The 25,718-nt window shown below is 37.9% G+C and overlaps 1 protein-coding gene across 6 annotated transcripts in view; it reads left to right on the top strand.

Annotated features, from left to right (window-relative positions):
* PLCE1 (phospholipase C epsilon 1) overlaps positions 1–25,718 on the top strand; it is a 174,606-nt gene that overhangs the window by 54,963 nt on the left and 93,925 nt on the right. For all 6 annotated transcript variants that reach the window (XM_068397336.1, XM_068397333.1, XM_068397332.1 and 3 more), the window contains one exon: positions 16,724–17,012. In XM_068397336.1, coding sequence (XP_068253437.1) covers positions 16,724–17,012 — 289 coding nt within the window. The remainder of the gene's footprint in view (positions 1–16,723; positions 17,013–25,718) is intronic.

Below are 25,718 nucleotides of genomic sequence, written 5' to 3'. Positions count from 1 at the left end.
TTCTGTACTATTGTAAAGATCCATTAGATTTATATAACCTTTTACAAAGTACTTTTTTCTGTTTTTTGTCCCTGATGCTACCTCAAGTTCTTATCGTAGCACTATTTGAACAAAACAGGCTTCCTGCTTATTCTCAGAATGATGCTACTGTGACAAAAATGCCCTCTAAAGATCTTAACGGTGTACTTGTCAAATTTAGAGTATTTGAGACTTCAGTAAAATGTTATGCTACTGTTAGAGTTCCATGGAAACATACAGTGCTTTCAAGGTTTTTCTGTCCTCCTATGATAATTATTTAAAGCCAGAGAGCAAACAACCATTTCTGCTTGGGAGTTAACTGAAACATCCACTACAAATTTTCCTCCCCCAAGTACATGAATACTTTCTTATGTACGTGAAAACTTGGTGCAGTTAATTCAAAACAAAACTGTACTCAGCTCTTTCAAAGCTATTGAAGGGCACTATTTCTCACTAAGATGAAGCTTTTAAAAAAGTTTAAAAAATCCTGAATTGGGCATGTGTAATCGTAGCTAAATGAGTAATAAAAGTTTTTTCAAAACTGGTGTGATGGTATGAAAGAGAAGCTTATAATAGGGATCTAAGTTTTATCCTTCATTTTGAGAGGTTAAGCATATACATCGGTCACGCATGTAATTCAGTGTAATATAATTGCAGTTTATAAAAATGATTGCACTGAGCAGAGTGGCTATGAATTTTGGTAAGGAAGCTGTTGTATATACAAAGTTTAGTTGAAGCTAACGCTAAAGCAAAATAAATCTCATGGATGACTAAACTGTAGTCCCTGGGTCTGTAACAATCCCCAGAGAATAAGGAAAGTTAATTTAAAATATTTTTGTTTTTCTGGTCTTAAGCCAGATGCCTTAAATTCTGAAAATCAAGCCTCAAGTGACATTCCACTCCAGTGGGAAAAGAAAGGAGAACATATATTCTGGTCCTGCAGAATCATATTTACTTCATTAACAATTAAAAAGTGTAATTTAAATACTGAACGAATGGTCTCTCATTCCTACTCCCTTGTTCGTTCACTCTTTCTTTCTCACTCAGTCTCATTCTCTCTCTCTTAAAACAGGCATATTTACTTTAAAAAATATCTTTTAAGTGTGATTAAGGAATTAGAACTTTTGAAAATTGAAGAACTTTAGATTATCTATTTTGTGCATTTCAGGCAAGTAGCACTGAACTGGAAATACAATTAATGAATCATTGTCCCGTGTTTAGATCTTGGAATTGGCTTCCAAAACTCCATTTGGAGACAGCAAAATAAATTCATAAATTTTTTAATGTAATAAGTGTTACCATCATTTCATTTTTTTTAGCAGATTCGGATGAAACTCAAAAACTCTTCCCATAACAATTACTTCGGTAAATATAGTTTTGTTCTAGTATACAGTTGTCTTAATCTAAGTGTGGCTGTTAGCATGTATTAGGTATCCATCATCAAAATTATATGATAAAAATATGATGTGAAAATTGAACATAGTGTTCTGCAGGACAGTTATTTAGTTTAAGGCAGCATTTGAACACACCAGCTGGAAACAAGGAAAAGAGGAAATTATTTCTCTAGGTCACCGCATTGTGTATTACCTGTTCACACTGTCTTCTTGTCTTAAACTTTCCTAAACTTTAGATATGTTCTATAGATACAGCACGGTCTTCATTAGCACCTAATGACTAGGGAAAATTAATAGTGTTGAAGGTACTACGTTTCTGATTCAAGATACCAACATCAGTAAAATTGCTTCACTGAACCACACTGGATTATTGTGATTGCTTAGTTTTAGCCAAAAATTTTCTTCTAAAAGTTTACAAGATAGCCCTTTTTTTTAAAAAGATTGATATTAAATGTTCATTGTGGGCAGTGATGAATGAAGACTCCCTTTTTATCAGTAAATTAAGATTAACTGTTTCATTTAAAAATTAAGTTCAGAGTATCAATATTCTGTTGTTACTTTGGGTGCGGAACGGTGCCTTTTCTATTCCTAGGTAATTTAAAAAAACCTTAAAGTGGAAAATGCCTCTTTATAGAACAAAGTTATTTTTTTTCATGAAATCATGTTCTGTAGCCTGACCTAAAAGTCTATTAAACAATTCAGTCATGAAAACTCTGAGAATTTCCTGGCCCCTAAGTACTATCCAAAATAATCCTATAATTATTCATGTGACCCTATGAACCCAACAGCTGAAGTACAAGCAAGCAAATAGGCATGGATTCAGTGTCTACAAAATTAGAAAATGAGAACTAGATTTCCTGTGCTAAGGAAAATGCTCCAAGTTGCTCTTTTATTAGCTTATATGCCATGGGTAGGATGCATAAATTTTATAGCTGTAGTAATATGCCTACTGATCTTTTACAATATCAATTACAATTGGTTATAAATGAAAATATTTCGAGATGCAGCAATGTTCTGTTGCACTTTACGTTTATGTAATGTTTGTGTTTCTGACTGTAGATCTAAACTGTAGGCTGTTTCTGATAAATTCGGAAAGATCAGCTTTTCAATATAAATCCACAATGTATAGTACAATAAAATCGCAATATGAGTCTTTGATAGAAATAATAATAGTGATTGTATAAACACAAAGACAGTTTTATTGCATGTACTTTGTCTTTAAGCTTTGACACGTATACTCTGAGCTTGAGTCCTTCACAAGCAATTCTAAGCAGTTCCTTTAGTCACAGGGATGCAACATCGCACAGTGTAAAAACTGAATTGGCCAGTGCTGTGAACTTTAACTCCTATCATTGATTATCCTTTGACTTTTAATATCAGAGACATGTGGAAGTGAATAGACTGTATGCTTTCTGAATCAGTCATGTAAGCGTACATATTAAAAAAATATTTTAAAAGAACAGGTAAAGCCAGATTTTTGCAGAAGTAGTTGTAGCTACTTTGGCAAATAGATAAGATTGTAGAAAGAGGATGACAAACCAAACATTTAAGGGCTAGTGAGACATGGTCTTCACCAGCCATAATTTTTAGGTTTTCTCTTTGGTTCTTTGTTTTTAAGATGGTCTTGTTGACAGGAGATCTCTTAAGTTTTTTTCTGTACTGTGGGTTACCCCTCAAACTTACTGTCAATTTGTAGTTCAGAAATATGCAACTAAGCTCATCTTTCAAAGTTGTTTAAGTAATCAGTTCATATGTGTGGAGATGCAGTTATTTTTAAATGTTGAGTTCTGTGGAAGCCTTTCCTCAAATGGGAAGATTATGGTTATTAGTAAGGTACAAAACCATACAGATTGCTGCCTGTATCTGATGTGTGTGGGGTTTTTTGTTTGTGTGTTTCTTAGAGGAAATCTAGACTCACTATCGCTCCACATATAGAATAATAGTTGAAAAGAATAGATGTGCAGGAAGGGGACTGTTGGGTTCCTCTGCTTTGAATGCTTGGCATTCACCCGTCTGTCACACTGTCGTGTTTTGGAAATGAAGAAGATGAACATGATGCCTGTTTGAAACCTTTAATGACCTAATTAAAATAACTAATTGATGCTGCCTTTGAAGAAAGTAAGCCTTTAAGGATGCATTAGAGTTTTTGGGGCTTCTGTTTGTATTTCTTGCATTTGGAAAGCTCAGAGGTCCGTTTTAATAGCAGCATCCCATTACAGTTTGATGTTCCAAAGATGTACAACAAAAGGTGGAATTTACAGTGAAAAATGTGCATCTCTCTTGAGTTGAAATTATTCAATCATGGCACATTGAATATTCTAACATCTAAGTTGTTTCACTGTGAATTATTTCAGTCAGCTTTCTGACATGGAGTTTTAATCCTAATTACTGTCTGTTTTAGACAATGTACTTAGCTACAGAAAAACTTCTATTCTCTACTGAAAAATCAGCCTGCTAGTCTTTTTCTTGTTTTAAATATTTTTTAATAGCACACCTGAGAAGTTTTATATGAATGGAATACCTTTGTTTTTCATCAGTAAGAGGTTATCAAAAGTCGTTATTAAAATATTTTTAAAAAGTAATATGATTTTAGAACAAAAGTATGTATGGTGTGTTAACTTTTATGTTAAAAACTCAGTAGACAGTTTTGAAAGCTGATAACTCAAGAAATTCCAATCCACGTGATCAGGTGTTCAAAGACGTGACCCGCATCAGACTAGTAAAACTATAATCTTCTCAGTAAATAAAAAAAGGTATGCATTAGCTTAGTAGTTATGTTTAGAATAGGTAGTTACTTTGAGAATAAAGTTGAAATAACACAGATGTATGAATAGAGTATATTTCGTTTGTTTAGTTACTAAGACAGCATATTGTTTGTAAGTGGATTTGTTGATAAAAGTTTGGAGGAAGTAACTAAGCACTCGTTTAGAAAATAAGAGAATACTGGCTGCACGAAGAATTGACAAGAGTGGAACAGTTAACAGAAATGTAGCTCAGAATACGAAGTTGAGGCGTACTAGAAAAATATAAAAATTATGATTTAAACTGAAGAAATTAGCAAGAGAACTTAGTAATCAGATAATTAATAACTATTAAGAAATTTTTTTTTTCACATATACTTTTTTGCCAACAGAAATATAAATAGCTGACCCAGCTGACCAGAAAGTGATATTTTTGGCCTTTTCTGGGTAAGATTGTAGAAGTCTCTCTCATTCGCAAGGGCAGTTTCATGTTGCTGAAAAGTGATGCGAAGAGCTCCTGTATTGTATTTGGTGTCATCCTTTCATTTTCTCCTTAGTCAAATTGAAATTTCAAGTACTTAGGAACAATCTTTCAAATGACAGTTAATTGATGTCTTTTGTCAGCCTCTGCTTTATATCTTAAGATGACGATTCTTAGTAGTTATTTGGATCTAAATTGTATTACCCGCCATGAGAAGTAACAAGCACTATTTTACTGTTCCTTCTCCCTGGACTGATGATTCTTTAAGAGCAGGGCTTTCTGGGGGTGGAGATGCCATGGTAAATGTGTGCCCTGTTTATATCACATTGCTTTTTCTGTCTTCCAAATCCATGAAGTCCAGCTCTCCTTCAGTAACGGCTTTTAAAAAAATTAGTACTGTTACCTTACAGAAAGTGAAAATTAGTAAGTAATAGCAGCTGAGTTGTATCAAAAGTGAAAATGATGACTTGGAAGTTTGGGCCTGCTGTTACAATTTCTGGTCATAAGGTAAATCCAACTCTCAAATGTATTTGGTTTTTTAAAACTATATCATCATTTTTTCATGATGACAAATGAAAAGATTTCCCTACTAAAGACATTGGTCATACACCAGAACTGAATGGGGATGGCTGATACTATTTCTGAAGAATGTTGAGTTACATTTAAAGATTGCCTCTGCAAGATGGTTTGATCCTCATTAAATTCAGGTTTTTTTCCTTGAAATGATCTCATCCTTAACAGGATGCAATTCATAAGAAATATTGGCTGGTGAGGTAATGCACATTCTGTAATTGCAATTGAAGCTGTAGAAAGTTCACAGAACATCGGTTAATGAATGTTAATATTTGGGCACATCTGTGCTTGTTCACTGTTTTGGCAACCTTCCAGCTGCCATCGATACCGCTCCTCATGTTACCAGGGTGAACTCATCTGTTTTCCTGTGTGTCCTCTGCTGCTGTGTGCCATGTTGCCCAGTTACAACTTACTGTGTAAAATTTGATACACAGCAAAAATTGCTGTTGAACAAGTGAGCGTTATTGCTCTGTAGTATGGCACTCACTCTTGTGCTCTGTCCTGGAACTGTAAAGATCCACATCTTCTTAATCGTTGGAGAGAAAAAGTTTGAAAAGCCTTTGAGAACAGACATTGCAACAAGGATATTGATGAGACAATTGCTGGAAGGGTGACCAAAGGGGACAGGTCACTGCAGTGTTCTATCTGAATAGGTAAAATGTGAAGCTCATTTACAGAAAAGCAAAGGAAAACATCTGGGCCTCCCCCAGTGACTGTAACACTAGACATTATTAGAAAAGCCATGAGCGAATTAGAGATAGTTGTGAGTTTGCTGGAACAAGCATTGACTCCTATGATGAAGAGGTGCCTGAAGACCATTATTCCTTTCCTGTGATGTATTCCTTCCTTCAGATGTGTAAGGGGACTGGGCAGACTCTGCTGCATACGCTCTGCCAGTCATACACACCCTGCCCTGGGGAGGGCAATTTCGTTTTGACTCAGTAGATTTATTCCTATTGTAAGGAGAAAGTGATAGTATTTGCTAGACTGTATCTTGGCATCATCCTCTCCCTCAGTTTCTGGGCGCTGAGGGCATAACATTCGGTGCTTGCTTTTACTCATTGCCTGCAATTGCAAATTGTGCAAGCAGAGATCCTTTTATAAAATCACAATCTTGTTAAATGCATTGAAAACATGCACACAATGCAACCCCCCCCCCATCTTACTTCATTTACTGTATCTCCTTTCTTTTCTTTTTTACCTACTCCTTCTGCTGACTCCATTCAAAGCGTCCTCAATGCAGTGACACTCAAGTTCTCTCTACCTCAGCTGTTTACTCAGAAATCTTCGCCTTTGTCTTTCCTGATGCTTCAAGGCTGGTCTGCTGCTGCAGTAAATAAACCTTTCAATTTCTTGTGTTCTCAAAGTAGTTCCTGGGTTTCTTCTTTATAGTGTCCCAGACAAAAGACGAACAACACCTGTGAACCACGCCACCCTGAACATGCCTGAACCACCCTATAGTAAATAGTGCATTTATGAAGTACTGGGCAAAATTGTAGCAGTATTGATTACTGTGTGTATGTATTTTGAGCAAGGTTTTCTCCCCGTTCCCCCCAAGACAACAGTATTCCTAGTATGTTATGAGGTACACTTCACATTGTACCATGGCAGTGTATTCTCTTATTTTCTAGGCATTTTTTCAAACACAAAGCAGCATTTCAGCAGTCTAGGGATATTTTAAGGAATTTTTCCATTACGAAAATTAGCATCTCAGCAGTCAAAATATTCTGTTTAAGCACCATGTGAAAATACATAGAGAGAGCAAGATATGAGCAAATTAAGATGTAGAGAACACTGTTAACCCCTAATGTTCTGAACAGTCTTTGCACAATTGCATCTATTTCCCTGCAAATATGTGTTTATAGCTCCAGCTTTCTCACTGATGAGTTGCTACTGCAGCTCTGAGATTACCTGCATACGAATCTCCTGAGGCTATTCTTTGTCATCGTGATATGCTGTAGCGGATGGTGACCGTGTCACACTGTGCCAAAACAGTCCTTTACTGCTATTTCTTGAATACAAATGCAAACCTGCACCAAATGGATGTGTTTCAGCAAAAGTTCCTTCAGGTGGTAACAGTTCTTTTTCTCCTGTTGGTAAAGCTGCAGGCAGGCTAGATGGCAAGTGCCATTGCTGAAACTGCTGTCAGTTCTGCTTTGCAGGGCAGTCGTTGGCTTGCAGAGCCAACTGAAGAGTGAAATTCAGATGCATCTTCAAAAACTGTTTTTTTTAATCTGGCATGGTTGTTAATACTTTAAGAATGTTGCCTGTTAGCCAAAAAAGATGGATCGTGAGATGCTGGGAGAGGATTCATGGGAATTTTTGAGTTTGACCCCAACTTGCAAAACTGCAGTTGCTTCCAGATAGCTGTTTCCATATTTGCCACAGTGCACCAGGGAGCAATTCTGCAATAGAGTCACAACAAACAAGGAATCAGAGAAGCTTGGGACAGGTAGTGAATCTCATGCAAATTTGAGCAGCAGTACAATTTACTAAAGCTTGTGGATGACTCTTTGTCATCATCCACTTCATCTTGAATAGTAAGTTAGGAGTGGAATTTAATTGACCACAGATTTTATCCCTTGCACTACTTGTCTTGTAAAATACTAGAACTTAGTAAGACACACGGTGTTTGGTGTGTGCTTATTTGGTCACAGGCCACTGAATGCCACCAAGAAGATAATGTTCTAACAGTCTAAATGTCTTAACTTTTATACTCCAAACCTGAAAAATACTTACAAAAAAGCTCAAATTAGTTTCTCAAAAGGATTTCCAGAGGCCTCACCTATTTGATTGCTAATGTGAACAAGACATGTCAGTGAACAGAGCTAAGAAATAGTGCTAACAGAGCAGACCTTTTTGCTGTTCACAGCACGATCTCTGTCAAACACAGTAACATCGTTTAGCTGTGAACAACCTGCGTAACTGTTTGAGGTATGGGGCTCTGGCATGTCTTTTTGAGAATCTTAAGTACATGATAGGAAGACAGACAGATATATATACACTGTTCTAGACATAACAGACAATGTGTTCAGTGTTTAATGTATTTCAGTTCTCATCATTGATACATTAATCAAAAATTGTTACAACAGATTCATGTTTTAGAAAGCCCATGAATTAAAGATTTCCTTCTTCCTGAAAATCAGAAAAGTACACATACTAAACTTGTGGCACCCCATTCTTTTTCCTCTATGAAAGTCATGTAGGGATGGTCAATCTTTGATCTTTTTGAGTGCAGAACATTTGCAGTGATACACATTTGAACCCAATACTTGGTCACCTCTAGTCTCTCCTGCTGTTATTTTATTTATTTTTTAATTGTAATTTTCTAGCCGAACAGTTGGAATCCATACTTAATGCATAATAACATGAAGTTCCTGTTCTGAAACAGATTAACTGTCCTGAAACAGACAGATGGTGTAAAATTGTCCAAAATATGGTAAATTCATCAATTTGTTTAAAAAAAAGAAGTGTTTGTATACATTTCCAATTTTGCCAAAGATCTGACTTTTTGCAGGGGAAGTTTCAGTTGTAATGAAGTTGCATCCAGATGTCTGTTAACTCGCTGTTCAATATTAACTATTTTTTCTTTTAGGCATGTCTTTCATCTACATTTTCTTGCAATTTAAGTAAAATATTTTTCAAAATTTTAATTGGTGACTTTAGCAGTAACGATAGAAAATACGATAAAACCATTTTTGCTGTAGCTTTTAAAGTTTTCTTCTGTTAAAAGAGTTTTTTTTCCCTTGGCATTGCAAACATCCGTCCGTACAGAATCTGATTTCTTGCTGTCTTCTTAACCAAATTTTGTAGTGAATTTCTCTGCAGAGATGCCTGAGCTTTATGAGAGCACAGAGAGGAAGTTGATGAAGGAAGCACTGTAACTAGATTCTGTAGTGCTGTAAGCAATAAGCATGCACAAGCAAGTAAGCCTTCTCAGAAATGGGATCTCTGGCAAACACAGTGCTGAGAAATGGGTCATTTGTTTGGAGCTAGCTTAAGTCAGAAAGCTGCAGTGCTTTTCCGGAGCTGGCCTTCAGAGCACTGCCCAAGTGTCTTTGTACCTGTGGTGTTTACTCAGACTACATAGTTGTAAATGAAAAGTGGAGAATCAACTGTACAAAATAGTGTGATTTATTTCTGTTTATGCACAGCAGGAATTATTTTTGAAAGTATGAGCTAGTTTAAAAACAAGGTCAGTAATTATTCTGTATTGGCTTAGAAATCTGTATGAGTTCACATGACCTGACTTTAAGTCCCAGATCAGTGGCAGACCTTTTTTCGTAGATTGGTCTGTTTTTCAACATTTCTGCAGATCCCAATTGACAGTTGTTTGTTCTAACATCTTTGAAAATCAAGTGGTTAGCAACTTAGCATTGCTTAGAGGCTAATTAAGTGACTGGTTCTCTCACAGTGAACTAGACCAAGGGATAAATGTTAAAAATAATTTTGTCCAAAATGGCCTCATTCCTGGTTAAAAAGAATAATGTTGGGTGGTATTTTGAGATTAATTAACTGGACAATTTTTCCAGTAAGAATATTGGGAAAAGTAAGTTATTAATAGAAATTTCATTAGGAAATTTGTTTATTTCCACATTTGAAATAATGCCATTTTTTTCAAAAGATGATAATAGTAAGAAGAAATAGGAGAATATTCTTTCATTTTTGTTTAAAAAAAACCCCTGACACCACAACATCCTTAGAAGAAACTGGCCAGTGACAAGTGCTGGCTCCAGGTAGGCAACATATTTACAAAAAAACATTTCTTAATCTATTCTGCATTTGTACTTTAGCAATGATCTTGAAATGTCATGGGCTAATCAGTATGGGTATGGTCATAACCTGAATGAGATAAATCTGAGAAAAAACAAGATCCTTCAGAAAATGCTGTGACTATCAGCATCACATCTTTTTTAAATTTTATTAAATAAATTCTCCTAAGTGTGATGCTGGAGTGCCATTTTGTAAGACATAAAACTGAAGTATTGACTTAGCTGCATTAATGCCTGATTCTTTTGTTCTGAGCAAATTCTCATTCTGGTAAGTGTGTTTCCTCTTTCAGCACCCCTCCCCTCCACCCAAGTTCACTTTACATATTGCTTTCTTTCTGCCCAAAGTGTTTTTTTTCATAGGCTGCTGTCGTATCCCATGCTATAGGTATTTGAATTACACTGTTATGGAATAAATACATGTAAAAGCAATTGGATCGGTCCTTGGTCATGACTTCAAAGAGATCACTGTTAGCTTCATTTGGTCAATATTAATGAGGGTTTTCTTATGAAAAACCTGCAGCGCCAAAATGAAAAACCACCATCAGAATTTACTCATTTTAATGAAATTTTTCTTGGAACAGACAAAATTTAGAAGGAGCAGCATTTCCTGTGATGCTATTAATTGTGTTTAGGCTCATATGTTCTGTAAAACTTTTGTGTTTTCAAAGGAAATATTTAAGTGATCTTCAAGACATACTGTTCTGAGAGTTATTACTTGTTAATATACCATTCTGGCTTACAGACACTTAAAATTGCTTTAAAAACGTGCAACAAATGAAGGCTTTGTGTCGCAGGAATGCTGCGCACGGACTGTCGGCAGCCCTCCGTAATAGAAACGCTCTGTAGGTAAACAGCCAGGAAATCAGGCTAGAATTCATAGTACCAACTGAGTGCGCATATATATATATACACACACACACCCCCCGACACACACACATTTCAGTGTTTCATTTTGATCATTCAGGATATGTCAATGGAGGTTTTTAGGAAGAGTTTGGACAGAGACAATGCTATAAATTATTAAAGTCTCATTAGGGCTTATTTTCTGTTATTTTTATAGCATAGTAGCAATAAGCATAATTTTTTGTGGCTGTACACATATTTTTTATTATTATAATAAAGTTCACAGAATCACAGAATCACATAATCAACCAGGTTGGAAGAGACCTCAGGGATCATCGCGTCCAACCATTGCCCTGACACCACCCTGGCAACTAGACCATGGCACTAAGTGCAATGTCCAGTCTTAAACACATCCAGAGATGGTGACTCCACCACCTCCCTGGGCAGCCCATTCCAATGTCTAATAACCCTTTCTGTAAAGAAATTCTTCCTAATGTCCAACCTGAACCTCCTCTGGCGAAGCCTGAGGCTGTGTCTTCTTGTCCTATTGCTTAGTTGCCCAGGAGAAGAGGCCGACTCCCACTCCACTGCAACCTCCCTTCAGGTAGTTGTAGACTGCAATAAGGTCACCTCTGAGCCTCCTCTTCTCCAGGCTAAACAACCCCAGCTCCCTCAGCCGTTCCTCGTAGGTCAGACCCTCCAGACCCTTTACCAGCTTGGTCACCCTCCTCTGGGCTCACTCCAACACCTCAACATCTTTCTTGAAGTGCGGGGCCCAGAACCGGATGCAGTATTCAAGGTGTGGCCTCACCAGTGCCGAGTACAGAGGGACGATCACTTCCCTAGACTGGCTGGCTACACTATTCCTAATAGAGGCCAGGATGCCACTGGCCTTCTTGGCCACCTGGGCACACTGCTGGCTCATGTTTAGCTGGCTGTCGATCAGCACCCCCAGGTCTCTTTCTGCCAGGCCGCTTTCTAACTACTCTTCCCCAGCCTGTAGCGCTGCATGGGGTTGTTGTGGCCAAAGTGTAAGACCCGGCACTTGTTCTTGTTGAACCTCATGCCGTTGGTCTCTGCCCATCTATCTAACCTGTCCAGATCCCTCTGTAGGGCCTTCCTACCCTCCAGCACATCGACACTCCCACCCAGCTTGGTGTCATCTGCAAATTTGCTGAGGCTGCGCTCAATCCCTACGTCTAGATCATCTATAAAGATATTGAACAGCACCGGCCCCAGAACTGAGCCCTGGGGAACACCGCTAGTGACCGGCCGCCAGTTGGACTTTGCCCCATTCACCACCACTCTCTGGGTTTGGCCATCCAGCCAGTTTTTAACCCATTGAAGAGTCCACCCATCCAAGCCCCGGGCAGCCAGTTTGTCTAGGAGGATGCTGTGGGAGACAGTGTCGAATGCCTTACTGAAGTCTAGATAGACTACATCCACAGCCCTGCCCTCATCTACTAAGCAGGTCACTTGGTCATAGAAGGAGACCAGGTTGGTCGAGCAGGACCTGCCTTTCATGAATCCATGTTGGCTGGCCCCGATGCCCCGATTGTCCTGCATGTGCCATGTAATGGCACTCAGGATGATCTGTTCCATCACCTTGCCTGGCACCGAGGTCAGGCTGACAGGCCTATAGTTCCCTGGATCGTCCTTCTGGCCCTTCTTGTAGATGGGCGTTACATTTGCTAATTTCCAGTGAGCTGGAACTTCTCCAGTGAACCAGGACTGCTGGTAGATAATCGAGAGTGGTTTGGCAAGTTGGAGAAATTAAGCCTGCTTCCTAATAACAGGAATCTTTGGTTCGTTCTTAATTCCAATTTCTGGGTTTATATGCACTGAGCAGCTGCTAGATGTTTGGCAAAATCATAAATGGCCCCAGGTTCTAAGCTAAATACCTGAGGCAGGAAAAACTTTGAAAGGGAAACAGATAAAAGATTACAGTAAACAGGAAGAGATACATGTAAGTTTGAGTAAGAAATCAGAACAGTTTTTTTTATGAACTGCTATATCCAATATGTCCAGTACAGCAGCACCCGTGAACTCCAGCTTCATTTTGGGGAAGTATCTTTCATAAACTGTAGGGCTAAGAATGGCTGTGGTGTTTAGGTTTCTGCCACTTTTATGTAGTAAATCTGCAGTAATGTGTGTGGAGAAAGGGACATAATGCAGTTTGCAATTGTAGTGATGATTAAACAGAAGAAAAGATTATAAGAGAAATATGCGGAATAGTTTCAAAGCAAGCGTGAGTTACTTGTTCTTATAGTTTTTTTTTAAAGAATATCTTAACAAAATATGTCTGTTGTCACTGTAAGAAAGTTTATTGCCTGAAGGTTATCGATAAGTTAACTTGCAGATACTGTTCTAAGTTACTAGAAGCAAAACTGAGTTTTTTTTTAAAGTAAAGTTTTGGTGATTTATTGCATACATTATTGAGAGCTGAAAGATCTATTTTGTTTCCATTTGTTTTCCAAATATGGACTTGATTGTAAAACTACAAGGATGGAATTCTGCCTGAACTTAATCTTTATTTTAATGCTAATTTTCATTTTTGTGTTGGAGGATGTATTTTTCTTCTGTAGTCTTCTGGAAAATTTTATGTTGCAAGTATTTTTTATTTTCTTTTTACTTACCATGAAAATCTGTTTAAAAAATAGAAGAAAGGAAAAATCTATCAAAGCTATAGTATACTTTCATTGGAATAATGCTGTATTAGTATATGGAGTGACCGGTTTCAGCTCATTTCTTATTTTAAAAGTATCATGAAAAAAAAGGAGCAAAAATAAAAAGGAATAGAATGTATACTTTTATTGTCTAAAGTAAATCTTGAGGTACTGTAGTTGCATATAAATTTTACCATTTCCGTGTGTGCTCATTACAGTGGTATGGATAAGAAAGTTCACCTTAAACTCCTTCCTGTAAGTGTCAGTACTTTGCACTACTGAAAAAGAAATCTGAAGTACCTTTAATTTTGCAACACTTTTAGATCCAGATGCTGTCCTCAGTTTCTTGTGAATTACTGCTGGATATGTACTATGTGAGATACCGCGGCATCAGGCTGCAGGTGGCTTTGAAATCCTCAATTTGATGTGGAAGGCAAAAGTGAATCAGGAGCTATATGCCCTTGTGAATCATTGTTTTATGACAGGTAGCTGTCAGTTTAGTGCTGCATTTTACTCTTTTTGGTTCACGTTCACTTTTAATTGCAGTAATCATTTGTTGGTAGTGATATAGATCAATATAACTACATCTGCCAGGATGAACTGTAAGCCCTGGCTTGGGATCAACTTTTTTGTCTTTCAGGCAAGATTAAGTTTCCCCAATTGTCTAGTGCAATCTCACTGAAAGGTGATTTTCCCTATCAGTTACCTGAGGCATATGTTCCTCTTCTGATTGTTTCAGTTCTTTTCAGTGGCTGATAAGTATACACATTGTAAGTCTGTATTTTTTCATAACCTCATCTGTGTGCAGCAAAAGTAACATATTCAGAGCTTTAACACATCAAAACAAACAGTATTTGAAAATGTTATATGAAGCGCAGAGTCTCTGGAGACAGCTATTCCCCTGAAGTCTACTTTATACAAAAGGGATTAACACCATTATTCTATGTATTATCTCTCCAGCAAAACACTGTCACCTATTTCTGTCAACAAATAGTCTCTTTGCTTTGGCAGCTGAAAGAAATTTTAGTTGTGTAGGCAACAGAACATGCCTTTATAAGTTGCAGAACCCAATTTTAAAAATATTTTGGAAGGTAACTGCAGTTTTGAGAAGTTAAATTGTTTTCATTAACTTAATATTTTTTTAAACAAGCTAAAAAGACTAATTATGTCTGCTACATGTGACACACATAATCCATGCATAAGGCAGGTTCACTAATTTACAGTACACCTTTTGGAAAGGTGTGTCATATGCATGTCTTGCTGTTCGTTGCAGACACTTAAAAATGTCTGCACATATCCTATCCAGGTAACGTGCACTCTAGGAGTGCATGTTCTTTCTGAATAAAGGTGGAGATGAGCAGTGTTCTTACTGAGATTCTGCGAGTCCATAAAACTGTTGTATATCAAAGAAAAGCAGATAAAGAGGCTCAAGTAAAGGCTTAATATTTCTAGAAGCCTCAGACCAAATAAATTCTGGAAAATTTGCAGGGACCACAGCATTTCACTGTGTAATGAATTGCAGAAGCCGTATTTCTGATGGAATTGAGTTATGTCAGTCGTAGTCAACATGTGAAAGATGTTTTTTTAATTTTATGTTAATAAATATGTCAGCGTTCTTTTTCAGATCATTGAATTACATTACTAGTTAATAAATTATATATTTTGAATAGAATTTTGCTGTTTTCCCCAATAAAGTGTTAATACAAAAATTAAAGCTAAGAAAAGAAATACGTACTTTAATAAATATTGCATTGTATTTGATTTTCTGGTTTATTGGAAAAAATAAGGACTAAACAATTTGCCAAATTTTGAATTTAGTAGCTCAATCAAAGCTTCTGCTATTGTCAGTTTCTTTACCCGATGAAAGAATTACATCATTGTTCACAACTTCTGTTTGTAGAGGGTGAGATACCTTGTGGGAGAAGGGCATTTGAACCCTCCTCACTTACATGGCAGGGTGAATGCAGGTCTCGGGGCAGGGGTGGACGTGTGTGCTGATCCCTGTGCCAGGAGCCGCTTCCCTCCATGGTTACATGGCTGGGCATGCGTGTGTCCTGCGGTGAGGGTGCCAGTGACTCTGACATGTGGTGTGCACAGACTGTGCAAACAGTTTCTTATCATTTGACTGAGCACATGTGTGCTTGCATCGTAGGACTGGATGTGATTTCTGCCATGTTGATGGATAGCTGTATTTTGTTTATATGTGCGGAAGGATGGCAACAAGAAACAAGCCATTAATCACAAAAAAACAGTCATTAAGCCATCAGCTTATTTCTTGTGCACATCTAAGGACCGATGGGGAAAAACCCTGTGAAAATTTTCTCAGCACCTGTCCTGGTAACAGTTATAATGACCTTTCCCTATATTAATTTCTAGTTTGTTAGCTTATACTTTGTAATTATAAAGCACAGATCATTGGAAGAAATTATTAATGTTAATCAGTAAGTCAGCATACAAGAATGCAAAGAATCAAGTCTCTCCTTGTATACTAAATGAAAAGATTTCTTGCAGATTCTTGCTTTGATCATTAGACTCTCTTAAATAAGCAAACATTACTTAGTTGCTAAGCCACAGACTGAAGTTCATTAGTGTGTTAGCACAAATATTGGAAAAAGAGTACTAAACCAATATTAGATAGAGGACCTGTGCGTAGGCTGGAAGTAATGCAATGAACGTGACACCAGAACATTTTGAAAGATTGCTCACAGTGATTAAAACCATTTCTGTTTACAAAAACCCGCCCCACTCGGCAAGAAAAAGTGCAAAGCCTGAGTGGGTCTGTTTTTCTGCTACTGATATCTGTAAGACTTTACAATAGATTTAGTATTCTAGTCTATTTAATATAATTTAATATTTAATATTATATTTAATAGAAATAATTTTGGTTATATTCTTTATTTTAACTGTTGACCGGATGTATTGATGTGGCATTTTTTTGTCTACTGGTGATCCTTAAAACTGATTTTCACTAGAATGCTTTTAACTGTAGATTGAAAGCCAGAATGCCATGTTATTTTAATAGCCTGTTTGGGGACCCAACTCAAAATCTCCACAAGTCAGTTTTGGATTCATAGATATTTCAGGTTTAATGCCTAAATGCAGTTTTTTAACACAGTGCCTTTTTGCAGAGGCTGTTGAACTTTACGAGAAGTCATGCTAGTTTGGAATTTTTTGTTGTTCAGTTTGTTATCTTAAGCAAATGAACTAACAGTTCATGCTTTTTCCTTCTTCACAGATCTTCAATACAGTGAGAGAAGAAGAAGGAGCAGAAGATACTTTTGAATATTTTCCTCATCTTCTGAGAAAGCTCCCAACGTTTGATACAGACTGTATATGCAAAGGTGGTGGGTTTTGTGTAAAACCATGTGTAACAGGTGCTTACTGTCAATATCGTGCCACTTTACAGAGGACTGCACTCTCTAACTATATAACTGGTGCTTTGTTGGAAGCAACTACATCATTAGGAGCAAGAAGTGGTCTTTTAAATATCTTCGGAGGATCGACTGGAAGAACAATGCTTAAAGGTAATGAAGATTTCATTTTTTGAACCCTGTCCACTTTAAGTATAGGGTGTATTGCAAAATATGTAACACTATATAATACTCTGTAGTTTATATACTCGTATATGAAGTTAACAGATAAAAAAGGGTTTTCATGTTTTCAAAGATATTCCTTTGCAATCATTATGTGTCATAATGACTAGCTGTGTTAGTTTAGTAAAGTAAAAATGCATGGAAAACTGAAAAGATTCTTACTACAAAACAGACACCTTTTCAGTTTTTTTTCTTTTTAGAAATGTTCTTGTCTGCATCCAAAGGTAATGCCTAAGCCGTTGTTGTCAGAGTGTTCCTTTGTATAGTATTTCTCATTTACCAAGCGCTCCTGCTTGTGGGCTGACTTGATTCAGGACTTGAGAAAGCAGTATATACTCGGTTATTATTGTTGTCATTATACAACTAGCTGTCAGCATAGCACTGTGTGGTAAGTATGTGCAATTCATTACTGATTTATTGTTGGTCTTCTCCCAGATCCATCATCTTTCTAGTGTTGGATCATTTCAAATAACATGAGTATTTTCTATGTGAAAAATGCCTATTGGAGGATGGATGTTACATACTAACTTTCCATGCTGATCATGTTGTATGCAATAAGGTTATTATAAATACCATTATGTGATTTAGTTTGGTCAGTTTTGGAAGTTAAACAGGACAAAGGCATTCTTGGTACAAATTTATTGCATTAAAAAAGGGTTTTGTACAGAATAGTAACTGCATTTTAAATTATTTTTTAATTAAAGCCTAGAATATTTCCTAAGGTACTCAAGCATTTGGGGATTTATCATCATCTGATATACTGTAGCAAAAGGATGTAGTATCTCAGTTGTGCAGTTGTAGAATTGAAGCATGTAGATAATACAGCTTGCCCAAAATTTTACAGGAATATGACAAAATCAGTACAGAATTCTCAGCGCACTTCCTTAAGTAGTGCAGATACTGACCTCATTTGTACAGACAAATAATGATATAGCTTGTGCTTGGATCAGGTTGTCTTATTTTTATTCCAAAGAGTGGCCCTTTCTAGTTTTAATTAGTCTCTCTTTAGGTGAATCAAATGGCAGAGAGAGACATTAAAATGATATAAGAACAACAGATGCAGATGGCAAACTGTAGCATCTGAGTGAATTTCAGTAGTACATTGAGCAACATTACTAAGTGTCACACTCATTGTCTGTGAGAGACAGAGATATGTACAGTACAGTGTCCTGTTTTGGTAGGGTTTTTCCTTTTTATTTTGTTTGGGTTTTATTTGTTCTGGGGAGATGAGCGCTTTAGAAAAATAAACATGTACATTCCTGCGGCAGCTTTGGGAAGCAAGATTAAAAGAACTGAGTCATGTACTTGGTGGACCTTCTTCCTACAGAGTGGGTGAAGAGAGCACAGAATTTTGATGCTCCAGACCTGATCGAGACTCTAAGGATGCTTTGTCCCCTGAGTACAGATGTCGTCCTCCCATGGGGCACGTTGCTGCAGTGCCAAAAAGCCCAGCTGGTGACTGTCCCCTTAGAGCTGCAGGCTCTGACTGAGTTCTCAAACTGGAAGCAGCAATAGTAATTAGCTCAGGCTCACTGACATGCTAATATGGCTGTATCTTTTTATAGAGCCTGAGCTAGTGACTGCACATGTGTGCTCTGTGTACCAGCACACTTTGCACTAGTTTGCGATCTCTATGGTGCCTGTATTGTATGGTGTATGCTCCTGTTGTTGTATTCTGAGTCCAAGCAAGTGAGACCTACAAGAAAAGGCAAAGATCTTGAACTGGATTTGCAATTCCACAGACAACCTGTGTAGATAGTAAAGATTTGATTTACTGTATTGGTCCAGGTATGACTTCCTGTAGTGGTCTCTGTTGAGGAAGAAATGTGCTGCAGCTTTAGGATATTGAAGTTTTCTGGGTGTGGAAGGTGCATGTTCAGGTGTATCATGGTGATTTAATATACCTGAGAAATTACAAAGATATCAGTAACAGAGTCCTCTAAAAACATTTACAGAGTGTTACTTGGTGGTGTTATTAACTGAGACATTAGCATTAGCAAGGAACCCAACAGTATTCTGAATTCAGAGCTGCAGGTATCATTCACGGGTGTGTACCTTTTAAGAAAGATAATTGTCCTGCCCATGCAGATTGATAAAAAGGTTATTTTCATCTGTCCACCATCCTCTCTTTCTGCTGGATTTAACTTCAATCATAACCTAATCTCATCTAAACCTGAGAACTTTTAGTTGACATCGATAACAACTCTATTGTCAAACACAATGGAGGATTTATTACAGGATAAAAGGGAATATATTGATCCTGGTGTGGTTTAGTAGTTGTTGTGGTTTAGCCCTGGTAGGCAGCTAAGCACCATGCTGCTGCTCACTTACTCCTCCCCAGTGGGATGGCGGAGAGAATCAGAAGGGTAGAATTGTGAAAATTCATGGATTGAGATGAAGACAGTTTAATAGAGCAAAAGCCATGTGTGCAAGCAAAGCAAAATATTCATTCACTACTTCCCACCAGCAGGCAGGTCTTTAGTCCTTTCCAGGAAAGCAGGGCTTCATCACACTTAACAGTTACTCGGGAAGACAAATGCCATAACTCCGAACGTACGCCCTCCCTCCTCTTTTCCCTAACTTTTATTGCTGAACACTATGTCATATGGTATGGGATATCCCTTTGGTCAGTTGGGGTCAGCTGTCCCAGCTGTGTCCCCTCCCAACTTCTGTGTACCCCCAGCCTCCTTGCTGGCAGAGCAGCACGAGAAACAGAAAAGGTCTGATGCTGTGTAAGAACTGTCCAGCAATAGCTAAAACCTCCCTGTGTTATCAACACTGTTTTGGTCCCAAATCCAAAGCATAGCGCCATGCAAGCTACTATGAAGAAAATTAACACTGACCCAGCCAAAACAGGTACAATAGTGAAGGTGATGTATCCATCAGCACTCATGGTTTGTAACCCTCCAGAAACAGTTCAAACTGTCATCCTTTTCATCAGGACCCTACCAACCTTTCTCAGACAAGATAGCAGTATATCTAAGTTAAGAGTACCATATGTTGCAGAGAGACCAGGGAGATTAAAATAATTATTTCCTTTCACAGTCAGAGGTTGTGAGTGCTTGCGTAGTAATTTCAGTGCTGTGCACTGCCCTGAATTAACATCAGCAACAGGCAATTAGCATTATATCTTTTAGGTTGGGTTTCTTACTGTTCCTCAGCCTGTTGAAGAATGGAGGGAAGACCCTCTTCTCTGATTTTGTTTCTGTTTTGATCAAGAATAGCACATGTTTCTTGTTACTGTGTTTCACAAGCTGTGGCAGGACAGGTTTTTCAAGTGTTGGCTTGCTTCCACGAAAACTTCAAGCATCGGTTCTCAGGTCTTTGTATTTAATTTATTTATTTTTTAATTTTTGTATTAGAACCTGTCTTGCAGTTTTTCTTTTAAAATTGTGCTTGAAAAAGGATTTGCAACGTAGGAAGACATCATAGTACAATCGAAGGTCCAAGCGTAAAGGTCCTGATGGAAGTGCTGGAGAGCACTAATGTGATGTTTGTTTCTAACAGAAAGAAAGAAATTATAGGTGTCTGGTTTGTGCAGGGTAGTGCAGTGTAGGGACACTTGACCTGTTGCTGACTCATTCAGATCTGAACTGGAGTATTCTCATGGTGCAGGGAAGTCCCCTTTAGTAGTTGGTTTGAAAACAGTATAGGCAGCCCCAGTTGATAATCCTTCAAAATATGACCCTTTCTGGTGATGACATGAGCTGAGATCGTGGTAGTTTGAGCATCATTACACCATACTTCACTCTACAGAGGTAGGCATGCCCAAAGGCAGCAATGATATTACAGAATCACAGAATCAACCAGGTTGGAAGAGACCTCAGGGATCATCGAGTCCAACCATTGCCCTGACACCACCCTGTCAACTAGACCATGGCACTAAGTGCAATGTCCAGTCTTTTCTTAAACACATCCAGAGATGGTGACTCCACCACCTCCCTGGGCAGCCCATTCCAATGTCTAATAACCCTTTCTGAGAAGAAATTCTTCCTGACGTCCAACCTGAACCTCCCCTGGCGAAGCCAAGTAATATTGATTACTTGAAATAAGTAAAAGGAACTACTAGCAAATGGAAGTGTGAACACCAATAGCACTGACATAGGTGGCACTAGAATGCACTATGAAAACAGAAGATTATACAAATTTATTTTAAAATATCTTCAAAAGTAATTTGCAATGTTGTGTAAGCATAAAATAAAAGAACTGTTGAACTATCTAGGTACTGTTCTGCCACTCAGAAATTTGAACTCAGACTTCCTTTGTGTCCTATAAATGTTGTAATACCTAAGAACTTTGTAAATAAAAGCTGAAAGAAGTGGTGAATTATTATGAAGTAATTATAGTAAAACATTTTTGTGATGGATCCAGTTCAACAGATCTTTACCTTGTAAAAATGTGCTACATAAAGGTGCTGTTGAAGACTTGCTGTATTGCATGTTACTGCTTACAGGGTTAGACAATGACAAATGGTCTTGTGTATTAGAGTAAAAGTTTACACATCTGAGGCTCTAAACTGATGGTAAGTGACAATGCTGGCATCAAATTTCATCACCTCTCTCTTCTTCCTGGGTACTTGTTCCTAGAAACTGATTTCACTTCAAAAAATCCTTGAAAAGAGGAGAACAGTGAGGGGCAAAGTCATGTTGGTCTAGTATTGCCACTGAGTGCTTCATTTTGTCAAATTGTGTCCTGAGTTAGAGATCTCTAAATTGCCTTAGATATTTGTACATGTATTATGTGTTTCAGTTCAATGAGTTAATAGGCCTTCATCAAAATATTTACCTATAACATAGGCAAAATACAGCTGTGTTTAAAACATGCTGTGATTAATATTTTAGTTTTTAATGCCTGTAAACATTGTCATGTATTTTTTTTAAATATGTCATTACCTTTGTGTGGGCATTATGCAAATATATTCTTAAGTGTAAGAGGACTCCATTTTTATTTGATTGAAAAATATGGGTAATTCTAGTTTTATTTTGTAAAATGTTTCAGAGTAGGAGGGTTGTATATGTGTCTTACTCTAAAATTACCAGTGGCAAATGATGTGAAGAAGAAGGTCTTTTAATAATGTATATGAAACAAGATTTAGTTTAAATGAGTTATCTTACAAGTAAACATAAAATTGCAGGCTTCGGTTTACTGGCTTTTAAGCCTTTTTTTTTTTTTTTTTTTTTTTTAATAAGTATGGTTCTTTCTGTTCCAAAATAGGAAACATCTTGGTCAAACGGGTTTTTTTAGGGTTGGGGAATGTTGTCTACTGACCATGTTCTTTTGGAAGTTCTTTTCTTGTGCTGTCACAGAAACATGACATGCTGGAGGAAGTAGAAACTAACAAATGTGTGACTGTACTGAAAGGAAAAGTTGAGTAATCCACCTATGCAATTTTTTCAGTGAGGGTGATAGCTCTCTTGAGACATTTCCATCTGAACCTGAAAGGTAGGGTTTTTATTCTACTTTTAAAAATAATTGTCATAAACAAGTTAGCTGATCATTAGTGTTTTATTATGGAGTTCATTTATAGGCTCAGTGTAGTCATGTTGTTAAATGCATGACTGTAAACAGTAGAATATCACTTAATGAGCATGTGACTGAGCAGCAGGTATAGAGCCTCATTACTTCCCTCATGCCTTTCAGCTTTGCGGGAACTGCATTTTTAGTGCCTTTTTTTTTTTTTTTTTTTAACTCGGTGGTGCTCAGAATTGCACCAGTGCTTCACTCACATAAGCTTTCTACTTACTTTTTTTTTCTGAAATTGTGAAAATATACAAAAGTGTCCCTATGTTTTGTCTAGAGCATAATGACTTACTGTCATACCTTATCCAAAACAGTTAAAACAGCCAGCAGAGCACAAAGCTCTTTTCCTACCCTCTCATCTAGTCACTGAAGCCCTCACAGTAGCACATGGAACACGGTGTATGGACCTTTACTATGCAGACTGGGAACAGACGCTTTTTCCAGAGGTGAGATGCTCTCTGGGAAAGTGCTTGAAATTCTTTCTTTTCTCTTACCAATTAAAAAAAAAATATAGTTTGTGGACCTGTGTTGATCACTAGTACACCAGTATGAGGGAAATGTAAGTTTTTCTGGTAAGAAAGTCACAAGCTATTTAGAAAGTTACAGCTCAGACCAATAACTTAAGTTCAGTCTGAAAGCAGTAGAACACTGATGGATAGGGGATATAGAGTGGGTGGACTACTGAATTCCACACTTCATGATTTCTGAATAGCTCTAAGGGGCAGCCCATGTACAAATTGTGTTGCAGTATATCCAGTCTTGTGCCAAAGACACGTAACATGATGTCAAGGTCCATGTCAAGTAGATGTGTATCTTCCACCAGGTAAAACCATTCCTCAACTTTACTACAAGTTAAGCTTCAGTACACACATGAAACTGTGGACACAATTTAGATGGTTGTCAACTCTAGAATAATTATTACTGCACTTGGAATGATTTTCAAGACAGTTCTTAAAAAGCTTCAAAAGTGGAAGTGAATTTGTTTATTAAAATCAGTCTGTATCAGCTAGTCTTGAAAAGATCTCTAGGGCTGTTGGATTTATGTTTGGAGGACCTCTTCTGGACCAGACAACATTCCACTACTTTTCCTTCAAAATGTTTGCAATTCCTGGAGATAAAGTTCAGCACTCTCTTGCATAATCTGTTTAAAGAGGAACCCATTAGCTCAATGGGACGTATCCTTCATGATTTAAAATGAAGACTTCTCAAAGCCTTTATATTCTTTGTAGTTAGGGATTTTATGTAATATCTGCCCCAGAAATAGGGATCCTGCAAACAGAGAGTCCCTAATGCTGGGATAGGCTCCTGGTTTTACGTCTCCCCAGCACGAAGCACATTGAGAGTTCTTCATGTTCAGTCCTTCAGGGGTTGTTTAGTGACCTGAGCAATGAACCTTACAGTCACAAGTAGTCTAACTCCAGGAAATAGTGTTCTAAGGTTTTGTTCGGTAGCTAAGGACCCTAAATGCTCTGAGTCCCCAGGGCTAGGATGGTCTTGCAGGCAGATCAGCTGCCAGTGTTTTTAGTTCCAGAGAAGGCTTCCAAACATACCAGACCTCTGAAGCCAGAATTCCCAGTCACGTGGATCTGGGACTGAGAGTTTAAAAACTCATGTAGGGCCTGCTCTGTAGGAGACTCATCTCTTGGGTCTGGAGCAGTGAGCCTGCAAGCCCTGCTCTCAGATGGCTCACAGAGCTGTCAGGCTCCCAACTGAGGAGCTGCAACTCTGGTCCCGGTAGCACAGGGACAGTCTGAGAGTAGACTCCCGGGAACCACAGATGCCTGGAGTTCCCACAGCTGCTCAGTGACATTCACATCCTTGTCAGCATCTTTGTTACTACAAAGACCATAATTTTTGTGTATGAACACTGAAGACATTTCAGCTGCACTGTTTTAGCACCTCTTTATGTAACTCAATTTCTGGTTAGTAAGAAGTTTTGAGAATGTCTTTCAATGGGATTTGGATTGAAACCAGATTTCTTCCTGTAGAAAGGAAATCCTGCTTCTGAGCCTGTTCTGTTCTGTTTCTTACAAATTGATTGTTGCAGAAGTTTGTTCATAGTTGTGAACGGGCCAGAACTTTCACTGGAATCATATTTGAAGACTCAGTCATTGTCACAGTTCCTGTGGTGTTGACATTTTTATGCAGAAAATGAAAAAAAGTTTTGGGTTTTTTTTAACCTTAAAGAAGGAACTAGAGTATGTGAAAATGTTTGTCCTTTGTATTTGATGTCTGTATCCAGAGTCATTGCTGGAAAGAAACTCGTACCCTTCATTACCTGTCTCCCTGCCCTCCGCCCCCAAGGATAACTTCTGTAGCTTAATAATCTAAGAAAAACAAAAGGGATGTAAAAAGAGGTGTCTGGGGATGGAGCATGCTGCAAACATTTTGTATCAGTATTCTTTTCACTTTAGTGTCTTTCAAAGCTGTTGAAGTCTGATGCCACTTTCTTAAGTGATATAAATCAGACTACATCCTTGATCACTGTTGTTCGTCTTCCAGAGAAAGCTCACTTGGAACTTGTTAAATAGACAATAGCAATTTTTGACCAAGAACAGAAGGAAACTGTTTTGTCGTGAACATGGAGGCAGACTGTACTGATCTTAAGAAAACCTACTTCATTCACCCAGTATTCAGAAATTATCCTTTTTCTGTAATCAGACTTTGGCATCAACAAAGATTGGGCAGCAAACAGGATCCAAGTCTCTGTGAATTTTCCCACTGATGTTTCTTGTACCCTTTGCACGAGGCTTATTGTTACAATATTGGGGAAATTCCAGGATCCCTGAGCTGGGACAGTTGTCTGACCGCTACATGTCAGTCACAGGTGATGACAAGATTTATGTACGCAGGTTTAGGAAGGCCAACATGATTTAGCTGGCCTGTGTGTGTTTGAGCCCAAAGGTTAAGACCATCTAGAGTGATGGATAAAGCCAAATGAGCTGAGATTAAGACCTGCAAAGATGAAATGTGTCTCAGGCTGAGAATCTAAGGTAAGAAGATGGGTCAGGCAGCACACTGTAAATGAAATCCAGGAGATATATCAGACAGCAAGTAGATAATGTGGCCTGAGGCAAGGGTGTGAGTCAGGAAACTAAGGATCTCATGCTACTTGGT

The sequence above is a fragment of the Nyctibius grandis genome, chromosome 4 (assembly GCF_013368605.1).
Source record: "Nyctibius grandis isolate bNycGra1 chromosome 4, bNycGra1.pri, whole genome shotgun sequence".
NCBI classification, from domain to species: Eukaryota; Metazoa; Chordata; class Aves; order Nyctibiiformes; family Nyctibiidae; genus Nyctibius; species Nyctibius grandis.
The sequence above is the reverse complement of the archived record's forward strand: the minus strand, read 5'-3'. Positions and strand labels throughout refer to the sequence as shown.